The sequence below is a fragment of the Ictidomys tridecemlineatus genome, chromosome 7 (assembly GCF_052094955.1).
Source record: "Ictidomys tridecemlineatus isolate mIctTri1 chromosome 7, mIctTri1.hap1, whole genome shotgun sequence".
NCBI classification, from domain to species: domain Eukaryota; kingdom Metazoa; phylum Chordata; class Mammalia; order Rodentia; family Sciuridae; genus Ictidomys; species Ictidomys tridecemlineatus.
The window spans coordinates 98,252,282-98,279,116 of record NC_135483.1 but is presented as its reverse complement, the minus strand read 5'-3'; the positions used below and the strand labels follow the sequence as shown (position 1 = coordinate 98,279,116).

Here is a 26,835-nt window from a genome sequence, read left to right as displayed (position 1 = left end):
TATTTGTTCAACTAGAAGAACTGAAGGTTGAGCCCAGTGACACTAGCCTGTATTCTCAACTATTTGGGAAGCTGAAGTGGAGAATCACAGGTCTGAGACCAGCATATGGCAATTTGGTGAGACCCTGTCTCCAAAAAAGTTTCAAAATGGCTGGAGACGTGGGGCTCAGCAGTGAAGCACTTGTCTAGCATGCCTAAGACTCTGGTTCTATCCCCTGTACCAAAAAGAAAAAGGGGGAAGAAGGGGGGGCAGAGAAGAGGAAGAGGAAGAAAATGGAAAAGAGAAGGAGGAAGAAGAAGGAAAACTGACATTTGTTATTTAAATCTAACTAACTATTATTTTCCCTCCAAAAGATGCAGTTTTTTAAACTGCAGCTGAGAAATAATTTCCTTACCTGGTCACAGCATCTACTAAGAATGGTGCTGGAGGAGAGATCAATGAAATTTCATCTTTATTACCATGTCCTTCTTTTCCTGCCAACAACGTTCCATATCTTCCAAGTCCATTAGAAATGGCACCACTCTGCTATGAGAGAGACACAACACATCTCAACACTGAGGTAACACTGGGTCAGCACATCAGTTACATATCAACTTCACTAATGACTATGGCAGGGAGGAAGATTTGGATGTTCATGATTGCTTTGTTTTTTAAAAATTATCCTCAACCTCAGATTTTATTTTATTTATTTATTTTTGGCCACATCCTTAAAAATTGGCAAACAGGAAAGATTAAACCATGAATTTGAAGCCATTAAATTCAGTTAACACAACTTTGATAATGACCCAAATGTTTGTAAGGAAAAACAAGAACCTAGTGATCATTTAGACCTTGCCCTGAAAGAGTAACCAGAATAAAAATCATAAATCTCATGAACTTACTGGAATAATCCACCGGGGTGTGATCATGGATGTTGAAGACACCTAAAAAAAATTTTATATATGTATTTACTTTCAGGGAAGATAGATTTATCATAATTATAATTCTTTTTCATATTTTAAAAGACATGTAGGAATTCTTTTTTTTTTTTTTTTTTTGGTGGTGCTGAGGGTTGAACCCAGGGCCTTGTGCATGCAAGGCACTCTACCAACTGAGCTATATCCCCAGCTTAGGAATACAATTCTTAATGAGTCCCTTAAGCTTACATGGACTTTCAAAGACTCTCTTCTTTAATACAGATCCCATACTATTATGGATTATTTATGAAGTGTCCCTCAAAAGCTCATGTGTGAGATAATGCAGGAATGTTCAGAAGTGAACTAATTTGACCATGAGTTGTAAATATGGAAACTTAGACTAGTTCTTGCACTGGTAACATTAGCTACTAATAAGAAAAATTTAAATAAGTCCAAATCTTAGTAAGTTAGATTAATCACCAGAACCAGAAACATACAAAGTATGACTTTCCTACCATATTAAGAAAATACAATAGGGAGTAGGGGAGTGAGAGAGAATGAGAATAAATATAAATATGGTAAGAAATAACCAAAAAATAGTTTGGCAAAACAAATCTTAATTACAGTAAATACAAATGCATTAAACTCAACCAGAGTACAGACACGTTAAGAGTTGTCAAAAGAGATCTGGCAAAATACTGTTCACAAAAAGTCCATTTAAAACTAGTAGACACAGAAAGATTAAAAATAAAAGGATAGAAAATTATTTAATACATAATACTGGGAAAACTGGTCCTTTCTATGGATATACACAAAGTTGAGTCATCCTGAATCACTCTCCCCTACCCAATAACCCTTCAAACTATCCAAATAGGTTTAAACATTAAAAAAATGAAAGGAAATAAAATTATGGTAAATATAGAATATAGCTCTGTGACTTCAAAGAGGAGGTGGCAATTGATGAAGAAAAAGGTTTCTGTTCAATGATGAGTATAAATTTATTTTACATATTATTCATTTCCTGAATAAAAGATATAGGTTGGCTCCATCTCCTTAGGACCTATCACAAATAATACTGTGATAAAAAATTCTTATGTATTATTATACCAATTAGAAGGAAATATTTTTTAATGTCTAAGATTGACATGGAATTGATATCTAAATTATGCAAAGAACTCTTCGAAAGAAAGAAAGGAAAACTAATAGAAAGATGAGCAAAAGATGAAAAGATGACTCAGAAAAAAACAAATCATTAAAAAACTGGAGGAGGTATTAAATTTAACTCATGCAAATTCAAACTATGAGAAAAACTCCTTCCTGTTAGAAAATATTAGAAAGATAAAGTGCGGCTGAAGGGAGAATGTGAGTGAAAGGGTAACACATGAGTACTGATGGTGGCAATACTAACTGTGGAAGTCTTCTGAGGAGCAATCAGTAACACCGAGTAAGGATTAGTGAGCTAGGCTCAAATAAACAATCTGTGGGCATATATCCCCCAAATTTCCCACATTCTTAAAGGAGACACAAATTATTGTGTTTATCTAAATAAACAGATGAAAGGCAGGCTGGAAAGACATATGTCATATACAGTACAATGAATGTCTCAGGGAAAAACAGGAATGGAAGTGGATACTGGAGAATAAAGGGAATAAAACAAAATAAGCTCTACAAGAAACCTCAAAGCATAGTGTGGCATGGACTAACCGGCATGTCTAACCTAATCTGGGCACCTGAAATTTTAAAAAAATATGTATACTATCCCATTGGTCTCAGAGATACCTTCTTGTCATAAATTTATTTTATATATTTACTCATTCCCAAAGTAATAGAATTCTCAATGCCTTCCAGGACTTTCTTCCAGGTCTTAGTAAAAATTCTTACTCTAGTTTTTAGGTTCTGCCTAGGCTCCTCACTGGAAAGATGGAATTTTATAATTTTAATTTTGAAGCTCATTAAGAGTAGGAACTATAACCTAGATAAAAATATAATAAAAACCTTACTCTCAATAAAATCTTATTTTGTTTAATTTTTTTTCTCTCTCTCTTTTTTTTTTTTTTGGTAATACTAGGTATCGAACCCAGTGGTGCTCTACCACTGAGCTACATCCCCAGTCTTTTTTGGTCCTGGGGATTGAACCCAGGGGTGCTTAACCACTGAGCCACATCCCCAACCCTTTTATATGTTTTATTAGAGACAGGGTCTCACTGAGTTGCTTAGGGCCTTGTTAAGTTGCTGAGGCTGGCTTTGATCTTGCCATCCTCCTGACTTAGCTTCCAGAGCTGCTGGGATTATAAGTATGTGCTACTATGCCTGGCCATCCCCAGGTCTTTTTAATGTTTTATTTTGAGATGGGATTGCACTAATTTGCCCAACCCAGCCTCAAACTTGTGATCCTCCCACCTCAGCCTCCTGCATAGCTGGAATTACAGCTGTGCACCACCAGCACACCCACTTGGTCTTAACTTTTTAAGCTGTTTATCCACATATTTTCTCTCATTTAATTTAATATGGTGTTGAATTTTAAATAGGCTCCTACGATTTCTATAGTGACATGTAAATTCAAAGTAGAAGAATTTTAGTACAAGAAAAGCAATGCTAAGTGGTTTCTGAAATACAAACTCTTATTAAATGAAAACTTTTACTAAATTGTTAAATAAGCAAAAACTAGAATCTAACCAGACCATTTTCAAGGCAAAATTCCTTCCCATCTTGCTGTTTTAAAACATATTTACCTGAGGTGTGACTGTGGGTTCAATTAGATTCTCAGTTAGAGATAAGAGCAAGGCATCCAATTCATCTGTGGCATCCTATATAAGACAAGGAATCTAGAATAGTTAAATGACTCATTCATCATCAGACTTTTTTTTTTTTTGGCCATATCTTCCCAATGTAAAATTCTGACCCACGCCTGGTTAGTATTAATCCTTTAAGCAAACAAGAACATTTGGGAATTCTGGTTATTAATGATTCCACTTCTCCATGGAAGGGAACACAAGACTACAAATCAGAACTTAAAAAAGAAGTGTTCTGTATATGTTCATATAGGTATTCCTTTGGGTGAAATACAACTTGGGTAAGGTTATGACTGCTCTGACCTGTTTTTTTTGTTTTAAAGCACAAGAGACAGTCAATCAAAGGGGTTCCTCAATTTCAAAATGCTTCTCTGTCAAGATGTCTGGATGTTTCACTAACTGGAAAAGAATACAATATGAACTCTCTCCCCCATAAATGATAATAATTGTTGATTTTAATATTTGAGGCATCTTCTGTATCACACTGTGAGGGGAGGTGGAATTTAAAAACAATAAAATACAAAATTCCAGTCCAGTAATATGAAAAATAGGAACCTGCAGTATAAAGAACATTTAAAAAGGCCCTTCAAAAAATAAGACAAAATTAAAAAATTTATACATTTTTATTTCAATCTATTTGTCTTCAGGCCTTCGTGAATCTCCTATTCCTATTTCCATACACAACTAAATTTTAGTTACATATATGAAAGAATTGCTCTTTCCTCTTTAAACTCTTTCCTCCCACCCCATCCCTTCCCACCCTGTTGCCTATGCTAAATTCATCGTAACAGCTTGTGTATGTCACTATCACTCTAGCACAATTCTCTCTCCCACTGCATCATAAGCAGTTTGAAAACACAGACTGTTTCATTCATTTTCTAATCTGTAGTGACTAACATGCTGTCTAGGACACATTATATACACAATAAATCTTTCAACTAAATGTTCTTCTCTGTTCTAAAAACACCTCAGATTCCACCTAAGAATTCCATTTCACCAGGTAGTCAAATGTCTTTTTAGAATTTTAATTAGCAAAAAAAGGAATTCCTAATTTTGAAGGTACTTTAGGTTGGGGTTTTCCACAAGCCCTAAAATCTAAAAGATTATATCCCTAAATATCAACTATACCATATCTTTTGCATAGTGACAATAAATGTGATATTTAGTTTTTCCTGTTTAGTAAAATACTTGGTAGACTTCTACAACAAATACACATTATGCAACAAAAGAGCAAAGCAGTGCATTAATTTGCAAAGACCATTTTAAATTTAACTTGCAAATTAAAGCATTCATGGGCAATAAAATGGGTTTCTGTAACTTCTGAACTGGTAAGCATATGACATGTGGACATAAAAAATGCAGAAGTTGAGATGAGCTGATTATGTCGCAATGTAATCAATAATTGGCACCATTATTTCAAAAAGTTTATTTCAACCAACAAATATTTACTCAGTGTCTATTAGGTGCCATATGTTTTTTGAGACACTAGGGATATAGCAATGAATAGATCAAGGCTCTCTCACAGCTCATATTCTCCAGAACAAATCAGATACAAATTTCAACAAAAATCACCCATATTTGAGATATATAGCTGGAACTCTTCCATCTAATAAGAACTTAAAAAGTGTCTATTTGCATATAATATTTATCTCCTCAAAAGGAAGAGTGAAAGCATAAACAGAATTCAAGTCAATACTCCCTTAAAAAACTTAAAGAAGTATTCTTACCTTCAGAACAGAATTGCTATCTGCAGGCATGGTACACATCGGAGCAAGAGAATCTTTGGAGAGGAACACATTATTCTCATTTAATACAACACTGGAAAGAAAAAGATAAATTCAGATCATGTAGGACCTTTATAGGAAAAGGCAGGGTTTTTTAAGAAAAGGACTTAGGAAAAAGAATAAGGAATTCATACAGGGGGAAAATAAATAACAACTGGTGATGTACACCCAGCAGTCAGTATTGTACCCATGTGCCCAACCTGTCCCCATGCCCCACAGAACAGCTTTTATACACAGGTCAGATTTATTCACAGCTGGATCAAAGTAGCAGACTACCTTGCTTTCCCTTCTCAAATCTCACTTAAATGACAGAAAAAAAAAGATTTACCCTTTCCAAAAAGAAAAAATTCATAATGCCTAAAAACCTCTAAAGTCTGCTTTTAAGAGATGTTACAGTCTCCTCCCAAAGCCTCAAATCCAGAGAAATTATGTACATATTTAATATTTAACTAATATTAGTTCCAATAATGGAGAGAACCAGAGAAAAAGAATAAATAAGGAGAGTATAAATATGACATAACTACACAATATAGTATTACTTAGCCATAAAGTCTGGTAAAGTACCAATACATGCCACAATATGGGCTTTATAAGCATTAGAAGAATAAAAGAAGCAGACACAAAAGGCCACATATAATATAGTTCCATTTATAAGAAGTATCCAGAGTAGCTAAATCCATGGAGATTAAAAGTAGATTAGCAGGGCTGGGATTGTGGCTCAGTGGTAGAGCTTTTGCCTAGCATGTGTGAGGCACTGGGTTCAATTCTCAGCACCACATACAAATAAATAAAAAACAAAGGTTTATCAACAACTAAAAAATATTTTGAAAAAAAAGTAGATTAGCTAGGTGGGTGCAGTGGTGCATGCTTGTAATCCCAGTGGCTCAGGAGACTGAGGCAGGAGGATAGTAAGTTCAAAGCAATTTAGCAAGACCCTAACTAACTGTCTCAAAATAAAAAATAAAAGAGGAATGAAGATGTGGCTCAGTGGTTAAGCATTCCTAGATTTAATCTCAGGTACTTAAAAAAAAAAAAAAGAAAAAAAAGTAAATTAGTGGCTGTCAGATGCTGGGGCTGGGTGGGGAGGGAGGTGGAGAAATGAGGAGTGACTACTAGTAGGTGTTTCTTTTAGAAATGACAACAATGTTCTAAAATTGAATACTAGAAGCACAACTTTGTGAATACACAAAAAAATGAATTGCATATTTTAAGGGGGAAATTTTGTGATATATGAAATACATCTAAATTTTTAAAAGTAAAATAAAAATTATCTACTATAACAAAATCTTATGACAAAATTTGATATATGGTTCATAGGTATATATTACATAATTCTCCATGATTTTCTCTATGCCTGAAATATTTTTCAAAAGGAGTAATAAAAACAGGATGATATGCCATGAGGAGAAAGGCATTAGCAGAAAAGGAAAAGGTCCAGAAACAGATGTTAAGTTTAAAAGAGAACACACAATATTTCAAATTGTGAGGGGGGGAAATAGATTATTCAAAATATAAACAGCCACTTAGAAAAATAAATTTGGAAGGTGGAGTATATCCTAAGCTCTTTATAGCTTTAAGAGTTTAATAAGGGCTGGGGATGTGGCTCAGCAGTAAAGAGTGTGCCTAGCATGTGCAAGGGCCTGGGTTCAATCCTTAGCACCACATAAAATAAATAAATAACTAAAAAGGTATTGTGTCCAATTACAACTAAAAAAGATTAAAAAAAGAGTTTAATAAAACTTCTGATAAACACAGGCCAGTCCTGCCCCCCTTTTCCTTCTATTTATTCTAAATACAACTTTAATAATGACAGTACTAACAAATGTTAGCACCAATATTTAATTTAGAATAAATAAAAGGGATAAGCAGTAACATCAGTTTTTCCCTGATCATCAGTTAGTATGGATGTTGAGAACCAACCGTAAAGTCTTAAACGTAAAGGATGATACACGCTTATATGCTATGTTGTTTACAGCATGTGGAACAGAATGATTATTCAGAAAATCTTCATTGAAAAAATTTTGAAAATCAGAAAAGAACATTAATTTACCAATATTTTTTAGCACCAAATAAGAACAGATCATTAGATATACAGTGATGACAAAACTGGCATAAAACAAGGAATAAGGGGCTGGGGCTGGGGCTGAGTGGTAGAGCGCTTTCCTAGCATGTGTGAGGCACTGGGTTCAATCCTCAGCACCACATAAAAATAAACAAATTTTAAAAAAACACAAGGAATAAAAGTCTGACAAGACAAGTAAATGGCATAATACTCATTGACAAGAAGCAAAAGAGAGTAGGAGAAGTAACAAAAAAATCTGTTTAGTTAATGTGAGAATCAATGGTAGGTAAAAGCACAAGGCCACTGTGATGGCACTGTTAACTATGACACCCAGAGAAATGATAAGCATTTCACACCAAGTATACTATGAGATTCAAAATAACTTGAAAGGTGTTCTTTTTTTTTTTTTTTTTTGTACCAAGGATTGAACCCAGGGGCACTTTGTGGCTAAGTATTACTCCATTGTGTAGTTATGTCATATATATGTTTTATTGTGAGACACGGTCTTGCTAAGTTGCTTAGAGCCTCACTAAGTTGTTAAGGCTGGCTTTGAACTCGTGATCCTTCTGTCATACACCAGTGCATCTGGCTAAAGATTTTTTTTTATTCTATTTTTTTAAAATTAACTTAAGACAAGTGAGAATGTAGGAAGACTAGGAGTCTCTTCAAATAATCTAAAAGTAGGTATTAAGTGGCTCTGTGGTAGAAAAGAGTGAATTCAAGCTCTTTTTCAAATATCTATCATGTAACCACAATGATAGATTGGGGAAGTAAACACACACACACAAAGGCAGCAGGAAAGGATCAGAAAATCAATTTACTTCTCTCTACCAAGAATCGTACCTGTCTGTGGTAGCATCCTGAACACTGGCATTTTTATGACTTAATAAGCTATCTTCTCTTGTAACCTAAGGAAATGAAACCATAAAAAAAATTATCAGTTTGCTCCAGGCTTTAGTTCAAATAAGAAGTACCACCACTTATCAATACTATACTTAATGCAATCCTATCCCGTAGCCAAATTAATTATCAAAGACTCAATTTCAATATGTTTGGTATACAAATTCCCATGCACTTACTATACTGCTGTCAATTGTTTTAAGACATCAGAGTGGGCCAGGTGAGGTGGGGCATGCATGTAATCCCAGTGGCTTCAGAGGCTGAGATAGGAGGATCAAGAGTTCAAAGCCAGCCTGGCAACTCAGCAAGGCCCAAAGGGACTCAATAAGACCTTATCTCTAAATAAATACAAAAAGGGCTGGGGATGTGGCTCATTGGTTAAGTGCCCTTGGGTTCAATCATTAGTTAAAAAAAAAAAAAAAAAAAAAAAAAGATATCACAGTGTGTTCACAAAGATTCAAGGCCAGAATTTTTTTTAATATTTTTTTTTAGTTGTAGATGGACACAATACCTTTATTTATTTATTTATTTTTATGTGGTGCTGAGAATCAAACCCAGCCTCATATATGTGAGGCAAGCGCTTTGCCACTGAGCCACAATCCCAGCCCCAAGGCCAGAATTTTTAAAATTTATGTTAAAAAAAAAAACCCAAACATGTTAAGCCATGTATTTGGCTTTTTTTTCCCCCCTTAAATGCAAGATATATTTTAGAAGAGAAATTTAAAAAAAAAAAAAAAAAGGCCTTTTTCTGAAGAGCTCAGCTTTCCCCCAAACTTTATTGGTATTCTTTACACATTTTAAATGTAGACTCGGTGAGGTAGCTTAGTGGTACTTAGAGAAGTTGTCTAACATGTTCCAGGCCCTGGGTTTAACCAAGCACAACCATTCCTCCAAAAAAAAAAAAAAAGATGAAATTTAAGTGTAGGCCTCAATGAATTTTCAAAGTATATACAGGTGCATAAACACACCACATGCACCACTTCTTTCTACTATCCTCCCACACACCAAGTATTCCCTCAAGGCTTTTTCACTCAATCCCCTCAAAAACCCTTACTTGTGAGCAATCTATACATTCCATAATTTCATGTAATTAAACTCAGATAATACCTACTTTTGGGTCTGCTTCTTTAGAGAAGCAATGTTTTTTGAGATTATCTCATGATCTTTTTTTTTTAATATTTATTTTTCAATTGTACTTGGACACCTTTATTTTATTTATTTATTTTTATGTGGTGCTGAGGATCAAACCCAGGGCCTCGAATGTGCTAGGCAAGCACTCTACTGTCGAGCCACAACCCCAGCCCCTCCCTCATGATCTTGCTGCGTATATCACCAATAGATGCTGAGTAGCATTTCAACTATACAGACATGCCACAATATCTGTTCATTTGTTTCCAATTTTTACAAATAAATTTGCTGAGAACATTATAATGTACTAATATCTATGTGAGCCCAAGCTTTAATTTCTCTTAGGTAAATAACTAAGTGTGTAATGGTTGGATCAGGCAGTTAATGTGTGCTTAATACACTGCTAAACTCTTTATTCTAAAGTGTTTAGGCCATTTTATATTCTTACGAGCAATGTATCATCACCAACACAGTGATGGTCAGTCTTTAAGCTATTTCAGTGGACATGTCTTTCTCCATGAAATGTGATATTCACTATAGACTTTTTTCCCTACATGTCTTTATCAGGCTAAAGAAATACCATCTTATTTCTACTGTGTTGAAAGCTTTTATCATGAATAAATGCTGCATTTTATGGAACGCCTTTTCTGTATGAGACAATCTTATGCATTTTTAAACAAATGAACTATACCTGGGTTTGAATGATAATCCAACTTCTTTTCAAAGAGAAACCCTATGACCATGATGTATGATCCTATATTTGAATTGCTAAGTATGATCTGATTATATTTTGTTAAGAACTTTTATATCTGGTTCAAGGGAAGTCCTAGTTTGGAGTTAATTTTCTTCTAATTTTTTTCTGGTTTTGGTATAGAAATACCACTAGTTTCATAGATGAATTGAGAAGTTTTCCTTCCTCTTCTACTTTCTGCCGGTTTGTATAAAACTATTATTATTTGGTAGATTTCTACCATGAAAGCGACTATCCTGGATTTTTCTTCATGAGGCTTATAACTATAAAATCCAATTCCTATAATTCAGAGCTACTGAAATTATTTCTTCTTTACATAAAGAAAGATGAAACTGAAATATAAGATAATAATGTCTATTCAGGCTTCGATAATAAAATGCCATAAACTGGTGGCCTACAAATAACAAACATTTATTTCACACAGTTCCAGAGACTAGGAAGTACAAGATTAAGGCACTGGCTCTCTCCAGACTTTTCAACAAGACCATTAATCCCATTCATAAGGGACCATGCCTCACCAAAGTTCCACCTATCAACAGCAATGCTCTGTGGATTAGTTTTCACATACAAATTTTGAAGGCAAAAAAATCCCCAATCAGATCATAGTGAATCATAATAGCTATTAAAGCTATTGCTATTTCCAATAATGGGTGTCAACCCTTTTAAAATGCTTATTGTGTGCCAGGCACTATTCCACGTCCTTAACATTTATTAGGATGCTTTATTCTTACAACTCATCAAATGTAGGTATTACCATTATCTTATTTTAAACATAATTTAACTTAGGCTCAGAGAAATGAACTGATTTAACCCAAGTCAGAAAGTTGGTTGGTTACAGAACAGAAATGGGGTTCTTAATGGCGCCTGTTGTATTTTGTATTTACTTTGATATATGAATATCATGCTATGTGTTTACATTGGGGAGGGGGATAAAAAGCATGAACAGTATTCCCTGTCATCTCAGTTCTAATCAAGCATAACTTCTCAACAAAAGGAGACTTTAAAGTTTGCTGACAACCAGGTAAGTCTGACTTGGTGAAACAGCCTTCGTTCTGGTTTCAGCATGGAGAAAAAGTTTCAAAGGTGAGGAGAATCAAGGAAGAGTTGATTTGAAAAGGCATGGCTACCATATTCTTCCTGGAGGGCTGACCCTACACACTATATCCTTTATCATGTCAAAACCACTCTACCTTTTACCTCACAATTTTGCCCAATAGAGGATACATGGGTGGTGAGAAGTAGTTGAAGGATACAGCATCATAGACTTAATGGTTAAAGAACTAAATAAACAACAAAAAATCACTGGGGTTTTCTGGCTATAAAAATGAAAATAAGTAAGGACTCACTTTAAAAGTATTTTGGCTTTTTATTTTTTAAGTACTTACACAACAGAGTATCTTCATTCTGACATTTTACTCCATGAATAACTCATCTTAGTTGAGCTGAATTTGCATTTAGATTTGAGAAAGGCATTATGAATGTGTTTCTTACTATTGTACTCTACCTCTAGTCTCTTGCTAAATTCTATATTCTGTTCTCTTTTTTCCCTTTTTTATTAGTTCTAATCACTTTTACATGACAGTAGAAAGCTCTTAGATTCATTGTACATAAATGAAGAATTTTTCACTTCCCTGGTTGTACATGAAGTAGAGTCACACCATTCGTCCACCATATATCCTACTCCTTTTCCCTCACACCCCCACCCCTGCTTTGCCCCATCCAAAGTTCTTCCACTCATCTCATCCCCACCCCCCCCATTATGGATTAGCATCCATTTATCAGAGAAAACATTTGGCACCAGTTTTTTGGGGATTGGCTTATTTTGCTTAGCATGATATTCTCCAACTCCATCCATTTACCTACAAATGCTATACTTTTTATTCTCTTTTAATGCTGAGTAATTATTCCATTGTATATATGTATGACAGTTTCTTTATTCAGTCATCTACTGAAGGGCATCTAGGTTGGTTACACAGTTTAGCTATTGTGAACTGTGCTGCTATAAATATTGAAGTGACTGTGTCCCTGTAGTAGGCTGTTTTTAAATCCTTTGAGTACAGACCTAGGAGGGGGATAGCTGGATCAAATAGTGTATACTTTTCATTTCACCAGGACTGTCTATTAAAGATAGCTTACCTTATGCACTGCTTCTACTTGAGCCTTCAAAATGTTACTCTTGAAGTCAGGAGGAACTCTCATGGCATTCAATGCGGGGCTCTCAATGGCATTATTAAGGCATTTTTCAGTCAACTTCACCACTTCCTTCTAAATATTAAAAATCAAACTGTAATCAACCTCAACAGCTCATATTTACATGGAAATAGGAAAAGAGTGTCGAAAGTTCATATTCAGACAATTAAAAAATCATGCCTGGGCAGCTATCTCTAATTCCAGGTATAGTCAACTCCTGCAATCACCTACCTTCAGACAACTCCAGAAATCCCAGGATTAGCCTCTGGAGAATCTATTCTAAAATACAGCTGAAAGCAAATGTCACACATTCTCCACGTGTGGTTTAATTCAGGCATTTGTCCCAGAGGATACAGTTAAGTTACTTAAAGAAAGAGAATCGAGCACAATAATTTCTTGAGGTTCCTACCTATTCATATTTCATGTTTGGAACTCTGGAACTATTACCAGGATATTGGCCATGTCTGGGATTATATGTAACAAAGCCAGGAAAAAGTCACTCTCAGATACAGATTTATGAAAAATGTAGAATAAAACACAAATCTAGTCAATAAATACAATAATTCAAACAATTAAAATGAGCTATTATGAAAAGAAATAAATGAAAGGAAGCAGACTAATATGTTTAAAAGAAAAATTACCTGCACTACAATTGATATTTTGCCTAACTTAAAATAAACAGTAACCATTAACACAAGGCTAGCTGTCAGGTATAGAATTATACACTGTAGCATGCTTTCAAAGTTTGAAAAGACTCAATTAATGTGCTAATTCTAATTTGGTGTTTCTCAATGTGATCTCCCACATCTGCCTCTAGGTAGTAACCCAAAATCTAAAATTATAACAAGCTGCCCCATGTGATTCTGATAAATATAAAGTCTGAAAATTATTTCCTTAGGCTAGCCTATGACTTCCAAGTCTTCAGAATGGTTCCTGTTAATTGAAATCATTATAGCTTTTTCAATCATGGCTCATTCAAATTGCTTTGACAGGTTTCTTTTTTTCCTGGAGAAAATAATGTTGCAGACTTGAGATTGCTTGTTAATCATTTTTATCTGCTCATTATAATATTCTACGAGCAATCTGCCTCAGACATATGCAGGTATTTCTTTTTCTGTCTATGTTAAAAATAAAACAAGAATTCAACACACACAACTAAATTCCTAAGAGTAAGAATTGTTACTATCTTTCTGGAAGTCAGTTTTGCCAAATCACTAAAGGCTTCAAAATTATGCTTATCCTTTAACTGACACTTTCAATTTCTGGGTATTATCCCAAAGACATAATCAAAGATGACTACAAATGCTTATTTAAAAGACTATCACAACATTTACCAAGACAGTAAAAATTAGGTGTCTAACAGAGGTTGGAGTAAACACATAAATGAGTATTCATGTGATTTAATTATTACCCATAATGTGACAACTTTTTAGTTTTAAAAAGCTGTGTATTGGGCTAGGGTTGTGGCTCAGTGGTAGAGCACTTCCCTGGCATGCATGAGACACCAGGTTCATTCCCTAGAACCACATTTTTAGTTTTGAAATGCATACGTCATTTAAGTGTTTTGGAAGTATTTGGCTTTAAAAATATTGCCATCTAGGGTTGTGGCTCAGAGGCACTGGGTTGGATACTTAGCGCCACATAAAAATAAAATAAAAGATGCTGTGTCCACCTATAACTAAAAAGAAAATATTAAAAAATATATATTGCCACCTACTAGTGGCACAATGGATGACTTTATATTTTCTATTCTTTTAAATCTATATTTTCTACAGTTATCATATATATATATATGTATATGTATATATATAAAGAAAAATAATTACTAAATATAAGCTGAGTATAATAGCTTTAAAATATTTTCACATTAATTTATTATAACCTATAAGTCCACTGGCACCCACTTACTATGCGGTTAACTTATCTGCCTTGGGGAGCCAAAATGTGGCAAAAAGAAAACCAAAAGAATTAAAAGGATACTCTGATTCCTAATACCCCAAATCAGATTCAATTTTGAAATGAATGTGAAATTGAAACTCCATTATACACCATTTGACCCTGCTATTGCCCTTCTCGGATTATTCCCTAAAGACCTTAAAAGAGCATGCTACAGGGATACTGCCACATAGATGTTCATAGCAGCACAATTCACAATAGCTAGACTGTGGAACCAACCTAGATGCCCTTCAATAGATGAATGGATAAAAAAAAATGTGGCATTTATACACCATGGAATATTACGCAGCACTTAAAAATGATAAAATCATGGAATTTGCAGGGAAATGGATGGCACTAGAGCAGATTATGCTTAGGGAAGCTAGCCAATCCCTAAAAAACAAATACCAAATGTCTTCTTTGATATAATGAGAACAACTATGAACAGAGCAGGGAGGAAGAGCAGGAAGAAAAGATTAACATTAAACAGAGACATGAGATGGGAGGGAAAGGGAGAGAAAAGGGAAATTGCATGGAAATGAAGGGAGACCCTCATTGCTATACAAAATTACATATAAGAGGTTGTGAGGGGAATGGGAAAATAAACAAGGAGAGAAATGAATTACAGTAGATGGGGTAGAAAGAGAAGATGTGAGGGAAGGGGAGGGGGGATAGTAGGGGATAGGAAATGTAGCAGAATACAACAATTACTAATAGGGCATTATGTAAAAGTGTGGATGTATAACCAAAGTGATTCTGCAATCTGCATTTGGGGTAAAATTGGGAGTTCATAAGCCACTTCAATCTAATGTATGAAATATGATATGTCAAGAGCTTTGTAATGTTGTGAACAACCAATAAAAAAATAGATAATAATGTCAAAAAAAATCTATAAATTCATACCTTCAAAAAAAAAAAAAGAAAAAAAAAGAAACTCCACTATAGAGTAGTCTTGGCTATAAAAGTCTATTTTGTTAGGCGTTCATGTAAGGAGTTGAAGTAGATTCAAAGTCTGCTTCAGTCCCAATCAGAATGACACCCACCATTCCCAAAAGGTCCAAGTGCCCTTGGAAAACAATGTAAACAATAAAACAAAAGAAAAACGGTGCTTTCTTATACACCGAGGTCCTAATTCTGTGAGCTCTGCATTTAAATGCCTCAGAAATACTGAAATTACTAAAACTAAAAATATTAATACACATGCACTTCTTAAACGTGAAATTCCTCAAAGTTCAAGAGATGCAAGTAGTTTTATTTTAAGATTGATAATGGTTAATTGTTTTTAATTATGGGCCCCTCTGAGAGTTTGGAAAAAAATTTGGGTCCGCTTTTCAGAAAAATGCACAAATTAATTAAAGACAGGGTATGTGAATTTCATGGGGCTTACGGACCCTACTTATAGTTAGGGATAAGCCTGTGGCCTGCGGGTTAAGAATGCTGCTTGAAAAAATTAGATGGGCTGGGATTGTGGCTCAGGGGTAGAGCACTTGCCTCACATGTGTAAGGACACTGGGTTCAATTCTCAGCATCGCATATAAATAAATAAATAAAATAAAGGTCCATCAACAACTAAAAAAAATTTTAAAAAAAGAAAAGATTAGATATAATTTACTTTTCTATATATACACAGAGGTTTGAACCACAATTTATTATCTGCTTCTTTTCATTACGTTGTTTAATGTAAATGAAACTGGAAGAGTGCCTAAGACAAGACAAACTGAATGTGAACTTAACAGCATAACAGCCTGATAACAGCCAGAAACAAAAAAAATGACTATTTTAAAATTATTAAACAGCTGGATTATATCTATAACGTCTGATATTGGGAGGCTGAGACAGTAGTTTTCAAGTTCAAGGCCAGCCTCAGAAGCTTAGTGAGACCTTATCTCAAATAAAAAATATTAGGGGCATCCCTGGGTTCAATCCCCATACCAAAAAATAAAAATTATAAAACAAACAAGAAAATTAAAACAAAAAGTTATCATCTCTAATTTACCAGTTAAGTGATTTGCACCAGCCCATTGATTCCTGGAGAAGTGTGGCATTCCTTTGTATGGGTGATATCTGAAGACTGCTTCCGTTCCCCAAAGGGGAATCATACTTATCATCATGCCTTCTGTGTACAAACTCCAGTGGAGAGAAAGAAAGCTACTTTTTGCTTACACACTTTCTAGGTCTGAATAGAATGTAAATCAAAATAGTAAAAACAACGATGTTGATCCCGGATAATGGCAATCTGCTACTAGGTTACATTTGTAACAACTAAGAAAAAGGACCATTAAAGTACAACCCACAGGGCAAGTTTGGGCCACTGAAAGTAAAAATTACTGGAACAAGCAATGCTCATTCCTCTATGCTGCTTTCCTGCTGTAATAGGGGCAAAGATGAGTAGCTTGACAAAGACTACATGGTTGGCAAAGCCTAAAATATTTACTATCTGGCCCTTCTGGAAACAGCTTGGTAATCTCTGGTTGCAAGAATACAGTCTTTATGCCTAGTTTTAATCTTTTAGCCTAAAAAAGACTAAGGGTCATATACTTTAATTATGTCCACTGTCCTTGCTAATAAATGCAGTGTGGGTTTCATGACTTTAAGCATTCTTAAATTTTATTACTCATCATCAACAGAAAAAGTCTATAGATCTCGACATAGCATAAGCAGAAGATGCAAAGCAAAAAAAAGCACAGACTGAATAAATACAGAAAAGAAGCACCAAGCATCTCAAAGTTTGAAGGAACAATCCATCAGTTCATTCAGTCACCAAAATAATCAAATTGGTTAATTTTTCATCTCAACCTGAGGAATGTCCCTTGCTAAATAAAGAACTTGTTACTTCCTGAGTTAACATATTCAATATGCTACCAAAAAATGTAACTAGTAGGAAACACTTCCTTACATCAAGGCAAGGTCAACATACCTGTAATATACACATCTTTTCTCTGAGGCTATTAAAAAATAAGATACATTATGGGGCTGGGGTTATATTTTAGTGGCAGAGTACTTGCCTAGCATGAATGAGGCACTGGGTTTGATTCTCAGAACCATATATAAATAAATAAGTAAAAAATAAAGGTGTCCATCTACAAATAAAAAAAATTAAAAGATACATTGATTCCTCTTTCATATAACAGCTATTCAGATATCTAAAGACAGTTGAAGTACTCTTTTTTGAGATTTCTACTTGGTGATCCTCAAGTTTACAATGTCCAGTTATAATTTAGTTTCGAGACCCTTTACCATATAGATACTCTTTCTCAAACTGCTTTAGTTTTCCCATATCATTTTCAAGAATGGTATCCATAAATGAATAAAATATTATGGTTTGACCTCCTTTTAAAAACTCTTTTAATTAATACAACACAGCTGTTTTGCAGCTGATTCACACTGCAGTTATATATTCTTTAAAAAAAATTTTTTTACACACGCTCCTATTATATTCTAGTCCCCTACCCTAACTCTGTACTTGTGAAGACTTGACATATTTTCTTAAATTCAGTCCATCATTCTAGCCTATCAAAGCATTCATGAATCTTGATTTGGCCTTTCAAAACTGTACTTCCCTAATGTTATCATCTGAAAATCCCATTAGCTTAAGAGATCTGGGATAAGAAGTGATCAACAGAGATGGTCATTTGCAATATGAACTTCTCTGGGGCTTGGTGGCATAGGCCTGAGGGCCAGGACCTTGTTTTTCCTCTGTGAATTTCACATGACATTTTTTCTATCATACAGAAAGTAAACAATAAACACATCGGTAGAACTGAATCAACAGTATATTTAAAATAAAACAAAACAAAAACCCCTCAGGTGCCTGTATCAATTCTGTGTAATGCAGGTCTCCTGTGGTGTGAGAACTTTCTCATAATGGGTTCTCATACAACAATGGTCAACTGTCATTTGACAAGATTGTGTGGCTGCTTCAGACCTCTGCAGATGCACTATTCTCACACCTGGTTATTCAACCACTAATATTTTGCTTCAGAATAATATTATATTTAGAATAGATTTTCTTTTGAAATTAGTTAGCAAGATTGATATTAAAATTAGTTTGTATTCCTTAGGCAAATATCACTGATTGCTGGTAGAGGTAGAGAAATCAGCCCAAATTAAAAATGTGCCAGGTTAATACAAAATGAACTTTTTTATTAACTTTTTTACACCATTCTGATTGACTAGAGTTAAGACACAATACTTAATTCTCCTTCTAGTCTTACGTGACATGGAATAAGCCCTCACTAAATAGCTGTCTTTTCTTGGCTATGTCATCCCCAAAATGTTGCTGGATGGCACAATGTCCTTCACTCTACCCTCCTCTCTACCCCTCCCTCGCTATCCTAAAAACCCATACTCCTTCCTCATTTTTTCAAGGCTTCAAGATTAACCTAACAGATCCTCTGCCTCAGAGACTCAGTGTGAATTTTATAAAAGAAACAAGTAACTATTCAACAGATTTCCACAACTTCCCTTCTAAAGTAGCTCAAGTTTCTCCTTTTTCCTTCCTGCAGTGGTTCACCAGGTTTTATTTTTCTTCAGGTTCATTCCAGTACTCTACTAATGTCAAATTAATGATTAATCACCTAACGTTTTCAATTTACTCTTCATTTCTGACCCTGAATTACCTGCCTTACAAAGACAGTAAGCAAAATGACACTGTGAAAACAGACAAACGCAACAGAAAAATACTGAAGGGTCAAGAAAAATGGAAAGCCTGTCTGAGATTCAATCAGCTTCTAAAAGATATTTCTAAAAAAGAAAATTTTTAAAAATAAATAGTAATAATTAAAAAAAGAGTTGGATCCAGAAGGACAGTTATAATAATGCAAGAAAGAAGAAAGTTACTGTCTACTCTACTAGTCTCTGAAGAAATTCTACGCAGTTATCCAAGGTTGACAGAATACTACAAAATAGCTATTCCCTCTTTAAAACAAAGAGAAATCAAGTCATCTTGACCTTGTTATTGGTTGTCTATAAAGAGAAAAAAGAATGAATTAAAATTTGTTATTTTATTTCAGAGGGATATGTGGTAACAGATATGATTTAACTATAAAATTTCTATCTCATCCACTTTATTTTAGTTGTTCCTGTAAGTTATATAATATAGAAATAAGAAAAATTTAAATTATACACAATTAACTAAAGTTTGATATAACTGATATGCATCTTTTTATCCCACACCAAAAAAAAAAAAACACCCAAAAAACTCACAGGATGGAGAGGGATGAAAATTGAAGTTAAAGCATCTGAAATTTTATTTTCTTCCTGATTTACACCATAAAGCATCTCTCTTTTTTAAAACAAAACCCTTCTATAATTTCAAAAGGTTTTAGCCAGTACTTCAACTAGATGGGCTGGGATGAATCAAAATTAAAGGTTTAATAGCAATAATGCTTTCTGAGTTTAAAAAACAATCATGAGCCAGGCATTGTGGCACATGCCAACTTGGAAGGTTGAGGCAGGATTGCAAGTTCAAGGCTAGCCTTGGCAACTTAGTAAAACCCTGACTCAAAAAATAGAGAGGTCTGGGGATGGAGATGTAAGTCAATGGTAGAGCACTCCTAAGTTCAATCCTCAGTACAAAAAAAGAAAAGAAAAATCATGAGGTGACCTTATAATTCTTAATGTTGCTATACAACTTTCCTCCTTCCCTCTCAAACATCCATCTTCCATCTTTTTTTTTTTTAATGAGAAAACAGGCTTATAATACTCAGCACAGATTTTCCAGCAAAAGAAAAGTATTCTCTTTTAAAAGAAAAGACTTCTAGGAGCTCTGGAAATGTGAAACAGGTAGACACAGAGAAGATTTAAATACCTGGCTGTTGACATTAATATCAATGTTTGATTGAGGAGACAGCAAAGGACTGTTTTCCATCTCAAATTGCTTGAGCTTCTCTGAGGCATCTTTCAATGCTAAAAAAAACCGCAAAATAATAGTCTGTCAGTCTATCAAGCTGTCATAACTATGTGAGGACACGAATTTAAGTTTTATTTTCCTCAGCACCAATAGCCATCACTTAAAAGAAATAATACAAATGAACAGAAAAAAATATATATTTTCTTTCCATGACCAGGTAACTCTCCATTACCTTGAGAGTTAATCCCAAATAGCAATCCTAAATACATTGTCCTATGTTTACATCACTCCTAAAAAGCAACTGTATATGGACTCTCAATAGTATGTGTGCTAAAGGTTTAACAGCCAAGAGATTTAAAGGGCAGAACACTTTTGACATGGTCCTTTTCTTCATTAACCTCAACTCAAAATGCATGTCTAACCTTAGTATACACTGCCGTCTCCATTCCTGGTCTTCACTATATCCCATCTAAAATTAAAGTTTCTCTTGAGATCAGGGATAGAGTGCTCGACTCGCACATGCGAGACCCTGAGTTCAATCTTCAGCACCACATAAAAATAAATAAGTGAAATAAAGGTACTGTTTACAACTACAACTAAAAAATAAATATTAAAAAAATAAGTTTCTCTGGAGCAAACTGGTGAAAGGACATAATTATTCATTCATTAATCCAACATAATATATATTGGTACTATCAAGTATGTATAAGGGTTGGGGATTTCACTCAATGGTTGAACACTTGCCTAGCATGCTGCAAGGTTCTGGGTTCAATCCCCAGTACCTCAAGGAAAAAAAAAATTGACTGCTATAGGTGTGTGTGATGCAGGACAAGCATTTTGTCCGCATAATGTTCTTCCTAGCTGCAAAATATTATAAATAAAGTCCTTTAACTACTGAAAGATAATACATTAAAAACACAATTCCTATTTAAATAAGTTATATTTAAATTAATCACTGTAATAATTTTATATGGCAGAGATTAATTTGCATTAATTATTTTGGTAATTTTTTGTCACTTGGCAAAAAAATTATTGAATGCCTAACAAATACTATGTAATCAGGTAGAAGGAAGAAGAAGAAAACTGAAATCATGTCCTTGGATCACAGGGATCTTCTAAAAGCATTGATCAATTAAACCAGTAGATTCTCTTGCTGGCTGCACAGAGTCTGGTGGAGAACCTTCAAGAAATACTGATTCTCAGGGATCACCCTACAATAATTATATGAGAATTTCTGGAGGTAAGATTCTGGCACTGAAAGTTTTAAAAACTTTCCAAGTGATTTTAACGTACAACTAAAGTTGAAAGTCATAAATTCAACACTGGTCTTCTCAAAACCTTCCCTACCCATTTACTTAATTCCCATCTTTGGTTTTGTATATTATTCAAGTTCCCTGATGCTGAATTTTAACGTGATTCTGATACTATGAACTCTTTAGCATATACTGTTAAATTATTATCTGTAACTAGTAACCTATGTGAATCAAGATTTTAACATTATAACAAAAATACAGAATAAACTGGATACCAAGATGAGAAGGCCTTAACTTTTAACATATAATACACTATTCTCACTGACTTACGCAAATGTTATAAATCTCAACTGAGTAAGTTGTATTAATGAAACCCTTATACTATGCAAGAATTGCTTCTACCACCACCTCAACAGCATTCTAGCTCTACTTGAATACCTTCTATAATGAGGAACCTCTTAGATATCTATTTGTATTATATAGCAGAAATAGTTAAAAAAATTAATCCCTATAATGATACAGAATTTGCTCCCCTATACTTGCAAATTGCTCATCTAGGATTCACCAGTAAAGCACCTTAAAATAAATTATTTGATATACCAGACATTCAAAATGTTTGGAGAAATATCATCTCATTCAATCTTTTCTTTTCTAAGCATCTCTAGTTCATTATGCCATGTTGCCCTAACCTAATACTATCTGCTAATAGTGTGTACTCAAAAAATGTTTGCTAATACTACTTTATTGCATCACTGAAGAAATTAAATGTTTTGAATTCATATGGACTTAAAATGGAATATAAATGAAATCAACATTGCCATCCCTATGAAAGAGAATTTTTAACCCTGAAAGCACTTTGCATTTTGCCTGCCTCTGCCTGAATCTAAATCCCGGTGGCTTTCATTTGTATGTCTAACATCTTTGAAGTGAAAAAGAACAAGCACTTCTAAGAAGAGGTGGATTCAAAAATAGGGCTATCCAAACTGGACTAACCAAGAGAGAGAGAAACAGTAAAAGACTTCTTGATAAGTAGTAAAAGGATATTTTCTTAATCCAGTAACTCACTACCTTAAAAAAAAAAAAAAGTCAAATCACTATTCTAAAATTGCCAATATAATAAATCAAAGTTAATTCTTGTTGCCCTGACTGCTGAATGATAAACACAACATTTTAAACATGGTAGATGTCAATAAAAATAACCATCATGATATAACCAAGACATTTGTTTAGCCAGTGTATTTGTAGTAGTTATTTAGGAAATAAAAGAACATATTATAACCCACTTACAGAAGTATTTCAGAGTGTTCTATTAAGCAGAAGAAGCACTGCATGATTTTCCACTAACACTTTTTATTTCTAAATTACTAAATGCTATTGCTCTATCCTAAAGTCTTCAGAGACAACAGCATACTCACTGGCAATTTTCTGTGAGTTGTTTAAAGATAGCATCTAATTTTAGCCTATGAGAGAATCAGAATTGGCGAGAGCCATGTAAATACAAGCTGCTTTAAAATGAACATGCATTACACTGAGATTCAATAGGAACTTCTGTTTAGAAACATTTTATGCTTTACTATCAAACCAAACTCTCAAATACATAGACATCTTCAATGAGCAATTTACTTTCTCCTTTTAACCTTTGAAAATTTTAAGGAAAGCAGCATTTGTTATGTATTATTTTTAAAAATATTTTTTAGTTGTTGATGTACCTTTATTTTTTATTTATTTATATGTGGTGCTGAGGATGGAACCCAGTGCCTCACACATGCTAGGCAAGTGCCCTGCCACTGAGCCATGATCCCAGCCCCTGTATTATTTCTTTTTATGGGACTAGACATTAATAACCCTCATTAACACACACACACACACACACACACACACACAAAATACTTTCTAGGAGCTAATGAATCATTCAAACATTCATTCAATTCTGTCCCCTGGGAGACCTTTAAGAAAAATTTTTTTGCTACTTATTTTGTACTCAAGAAACAAAGTAAAACTAAGAATGAGAAGAACTCAAATGTTTAATTATTCAAAAATGATGCATATATTTAATGGTCTTAATTACATTATCTTAAATATTTCAATGCTCTAAAGTCAAAAAAGGCAGGGAATCATAACTATTGTTACTTAAATTTAAAAGCTCAACTATTACATGTAATATTCTTATAATTAATGTAATATTCTTAGAGGAAGTGATTTAAATATCTCATTTCAAAGGGAGATAAAAAGTACTACTGATATATTACAGAATATTTACTTACTCTCACTTTCAGCTTCAGGTTCCTCTAATCCAGTTTGCATGGTGGCTATGTTAATATCATCCAGTGCTAGGGATGTTTCCATGGTATCTGATGCCCTAGTTACATCACCAATGGCTGTTTCCAGTAAGTCTGGGCTATCTAGCAAATCAATACTCAGAGGCAAGCTGTAAAAGGCAATATAAAACTTACTTAGACCAATAAATTTATAAGAAAATGAATTTAAAATACTAACAAAAATCAATGTTAAGGAAAGATTCATTAAAGAGTTTTATCAAACTGGCTTTATTCATATATTAAATCTCTCTGGGAAGATTTCTAGCCAAGATGGAGCAAAAGGGACTGGGTTAGCCTCCCACCCTTAGGAGAAACTGAAATCAGGAGGGAGAAATAAACAACAAATATTTTCAAGATACTAAACATCAGGCAACAAAAGAATGACTCTGAGATTCAGAAAACATGTAAGGTGAGCCTAAAGAAAATTTTCAGGCTATGGTGCAGATAGGGAAGTGAGGCAGAGCACCCAACACTCCTTAGCTGAGAAGATGGGACTGAGAGTCTAGAAGACAAGTCACACAGATGTTTTAGGACAGAATGCCAAAGGAAAAAGTAGTGCAAAGAGATGGCACTAGAGGCATGTAAAGGGTTCACTTCAAAGTATTCAGCACATGTGTGAGAAAACTCCCCAAGGCCTGGAAAGGAACTTCTTCCGTGCATTAGGTGGAATTTGTGGCACTCACATTTCCACCGAGCTGTGAAAACATGTAATTCACAGAGCACTCTCTCCTCTGTAGTAGAAAGATATTAACCCAGACAAGCACTGCAACAAACTCACCAAAATAAATATAAGTGAGAACTGAAAGGGTTAAACTTTCCAAGTACCTCAACCACATCTCAAAACAAACCTCAAGATGATTTAGAAAAATATCAAAATATGTAGCAGCCAATAAAATAAAATGCACAATATCAGGCTTCCACTCAAAGATTACCATGAATTCAAAGAGGCAGAAAAAGGATGTCCTCAATCAAATTAAGGGCATCTACCCAGAAACAAAACACAAAGCAGAACTCCACAAACAAGCCAAATAAACCAAAACCTAACATCACAGTTAATGATATAAGACAAATTCTGCTGGGCGAAGTGGTCCACATCTGTAATCCCAGCTGCTTGGGAGGCTGAGGCACTAAACAACTCAGCGAGATCCTGTCCCTAAATAAAATACAAAACAGGGCTGGAAATATGGCTCAGTGGTTGAGTGCCCCTGAGTTCAATCCCCGGTAGCCCCCCAAAAAGAAAAACAAATGCTTTTCTCGTAAGAAGTAAGTTCACTTTTGTCATTTTAAGTCAACATTGTACTAGAGGTTCTAATAGGGCAAAAAAGGGGGGTGGGGAGAAAATGTACATCAAAGGTATTTAGAGTAAAAAGGGAAAACACAGATAAATGTGCAAGGCTTGTCCACTGAAAACTAACATATAAAGGAAATCTAAGTAAAAAGAAGGACATCTGACATGCATGGAAACACTTAATGTTGTCAAGATGGCAGTTTTCCCCTAACTGATCTGTATATTCGATACATTATCAAAATTCCAGCAGAATTTTTTTGAAAAATTCAGTCAATCCTAAAATTCATATGTAAATTAAAAGGAGCTAGAATAGCCAAAACAACTTCAAAAAAGAATAAAATTTAAGAATGTACATTATCCAATTTCAAAACTCTTTAGAAAGCAAACAGTATTCAAGATTTTGTGGGATTGGCATGAAGATAGGCAGGTAAATCAACAGACCAGATTGAGAGTACAGATTTTCTTCTATTTATAGCTGACTTTGGCAAGATAAATCAGTGAGAGAAAAGATAAGTCTTTTCAACAAATTGTGCCAGGACAATCAAAATGCAAAAATTTTGAATTTTAACTCTACTTCACACTATTCACAAAAATTAAATCAAAATGGACAAGAAACCTAAGTCCCTATTTAAGAGCTAAAATTAAGACTTTAGAATAAACCACACAGGAGAAAAAAATCTTTATGGCCATCATTGGGTATAATATCCCAGATATAACACCAAAGGTCTGATCCACAAAAGAAAAATTTCATACATTGGAGTTTATCACATATAAAAAATGTTTGAACTTCAGAAAGCCATGTGTTAAAATGAATAGAAACTACAGATTAGGAGAAAAGTTTTGAAAATCATGTATCTGAGAAGGAGCTTGTATCTAAAACATACAAAGAACTCTTAAAACAATAAGACAACCCATATAAAAATTGGCAAAATGTCTGAACAAACACTTCTCCAGAAAAAAAATATTCAAATAGTTAATACTCAACATTATTTTCCCTCAGGAAAATATGAATCAAAACCACAATATGCCCACTTTAATGGTTACAAAACAAAAAGACATTAAGTGTTGGCAAGGATGTGGAAATGAGGTAACCCTCATGCATTTCCACTCTGGGAAACAATTTGCCCATTTCCTGAAAAATTAATAACAAATTTACAATACAGCCCCATCAATTTTCCTCCTAGAATTTTGTCCAAGAGATATAACTTATATCAATGCAAAAACACGTGCACAACCAGGCTCAATGGCACATGCCTATAATCCCAGCTCCTCAGGAGGCTGAGGCAGAACTACAAGTTGGAGGTCAGCCTTGGCAACTGAGATCCCATCTCACATTAAAGGGGACTGGGAATGTAGCTCAAAATAGGGTGGGGATGTGGCTCAGTGGTTGAGTGGCCCTGAGTTCAATCCCCGGTACTCTAAAATAAATAAATAAATAATAAATTCTAAATTTAGAAATCTATTAGCCAATATAATCTATGTTAACACATTTTTTTCCCTTGTTTATGGGCAGGGGATACTGGGGATCAAAATCAGGGACTCACACAAGCTAGGCAGGTACTTTACCACTGAGCCAAATTCCCATTCCTGACAAATTTTTTGTTTTTGATGGATCTCACTATGTTGCCAAGACTGGCCTCATACTTGAAATTCTCGAGCCTCAACCTTCTAAGTAGGTGGAGTTTAT

The 26,835-nt window shown here is 34.4% G+C and overlaps 1 protein-coding gene across 2 annotated transcripts in view; it reads right to left on the bottom strand.

Moving 5' to 3' along the window:
* Positions 1–26,835, bottom strand: part of Epb41l5 (erythrocyte membrane protein band 4.1 like 5) — a 112,249-nt gene that overhangs the window by 9,838 nt on the left and 75,576 nt on the right. Inside the window, exons 17-24 of one of the 2 annotated variants that reach the window (XM_013365577.4) lie at positions 23,807–23,970; positions 20,248–20,345; positions 12,450–12,578; positions 8,378–8,442; positions 5,416–5,506; positions 3,629–3,703; positions 882–923; positions 395–522 (exon numbers count right to left, since the gene is read on the bottom strand). In XM_013365577.4, coding sequence (XP_013221031.2) covers positions 395–522; positions 882–923; positions 3,629–3,703; positions 5,416–5,506; positions 8,378–8,442; positions 12,450–12,578; positions 20,248–20,345; positions 23,807–23,970 — 792 coding nt within the window. Of the gene's footprint in view, positions 1–394; positions 526–881; positions 924–3,628; positions 3,704–5,415; positions 5,507–8,377; positions 8,443–12,449; positions 12,579–20,247; positions 20,346–23,806; positions 23,971–26,835 lie in introns of both variants that reach the window. The other variant, XM_005315912.5, reaches the window with a different exon arrangement.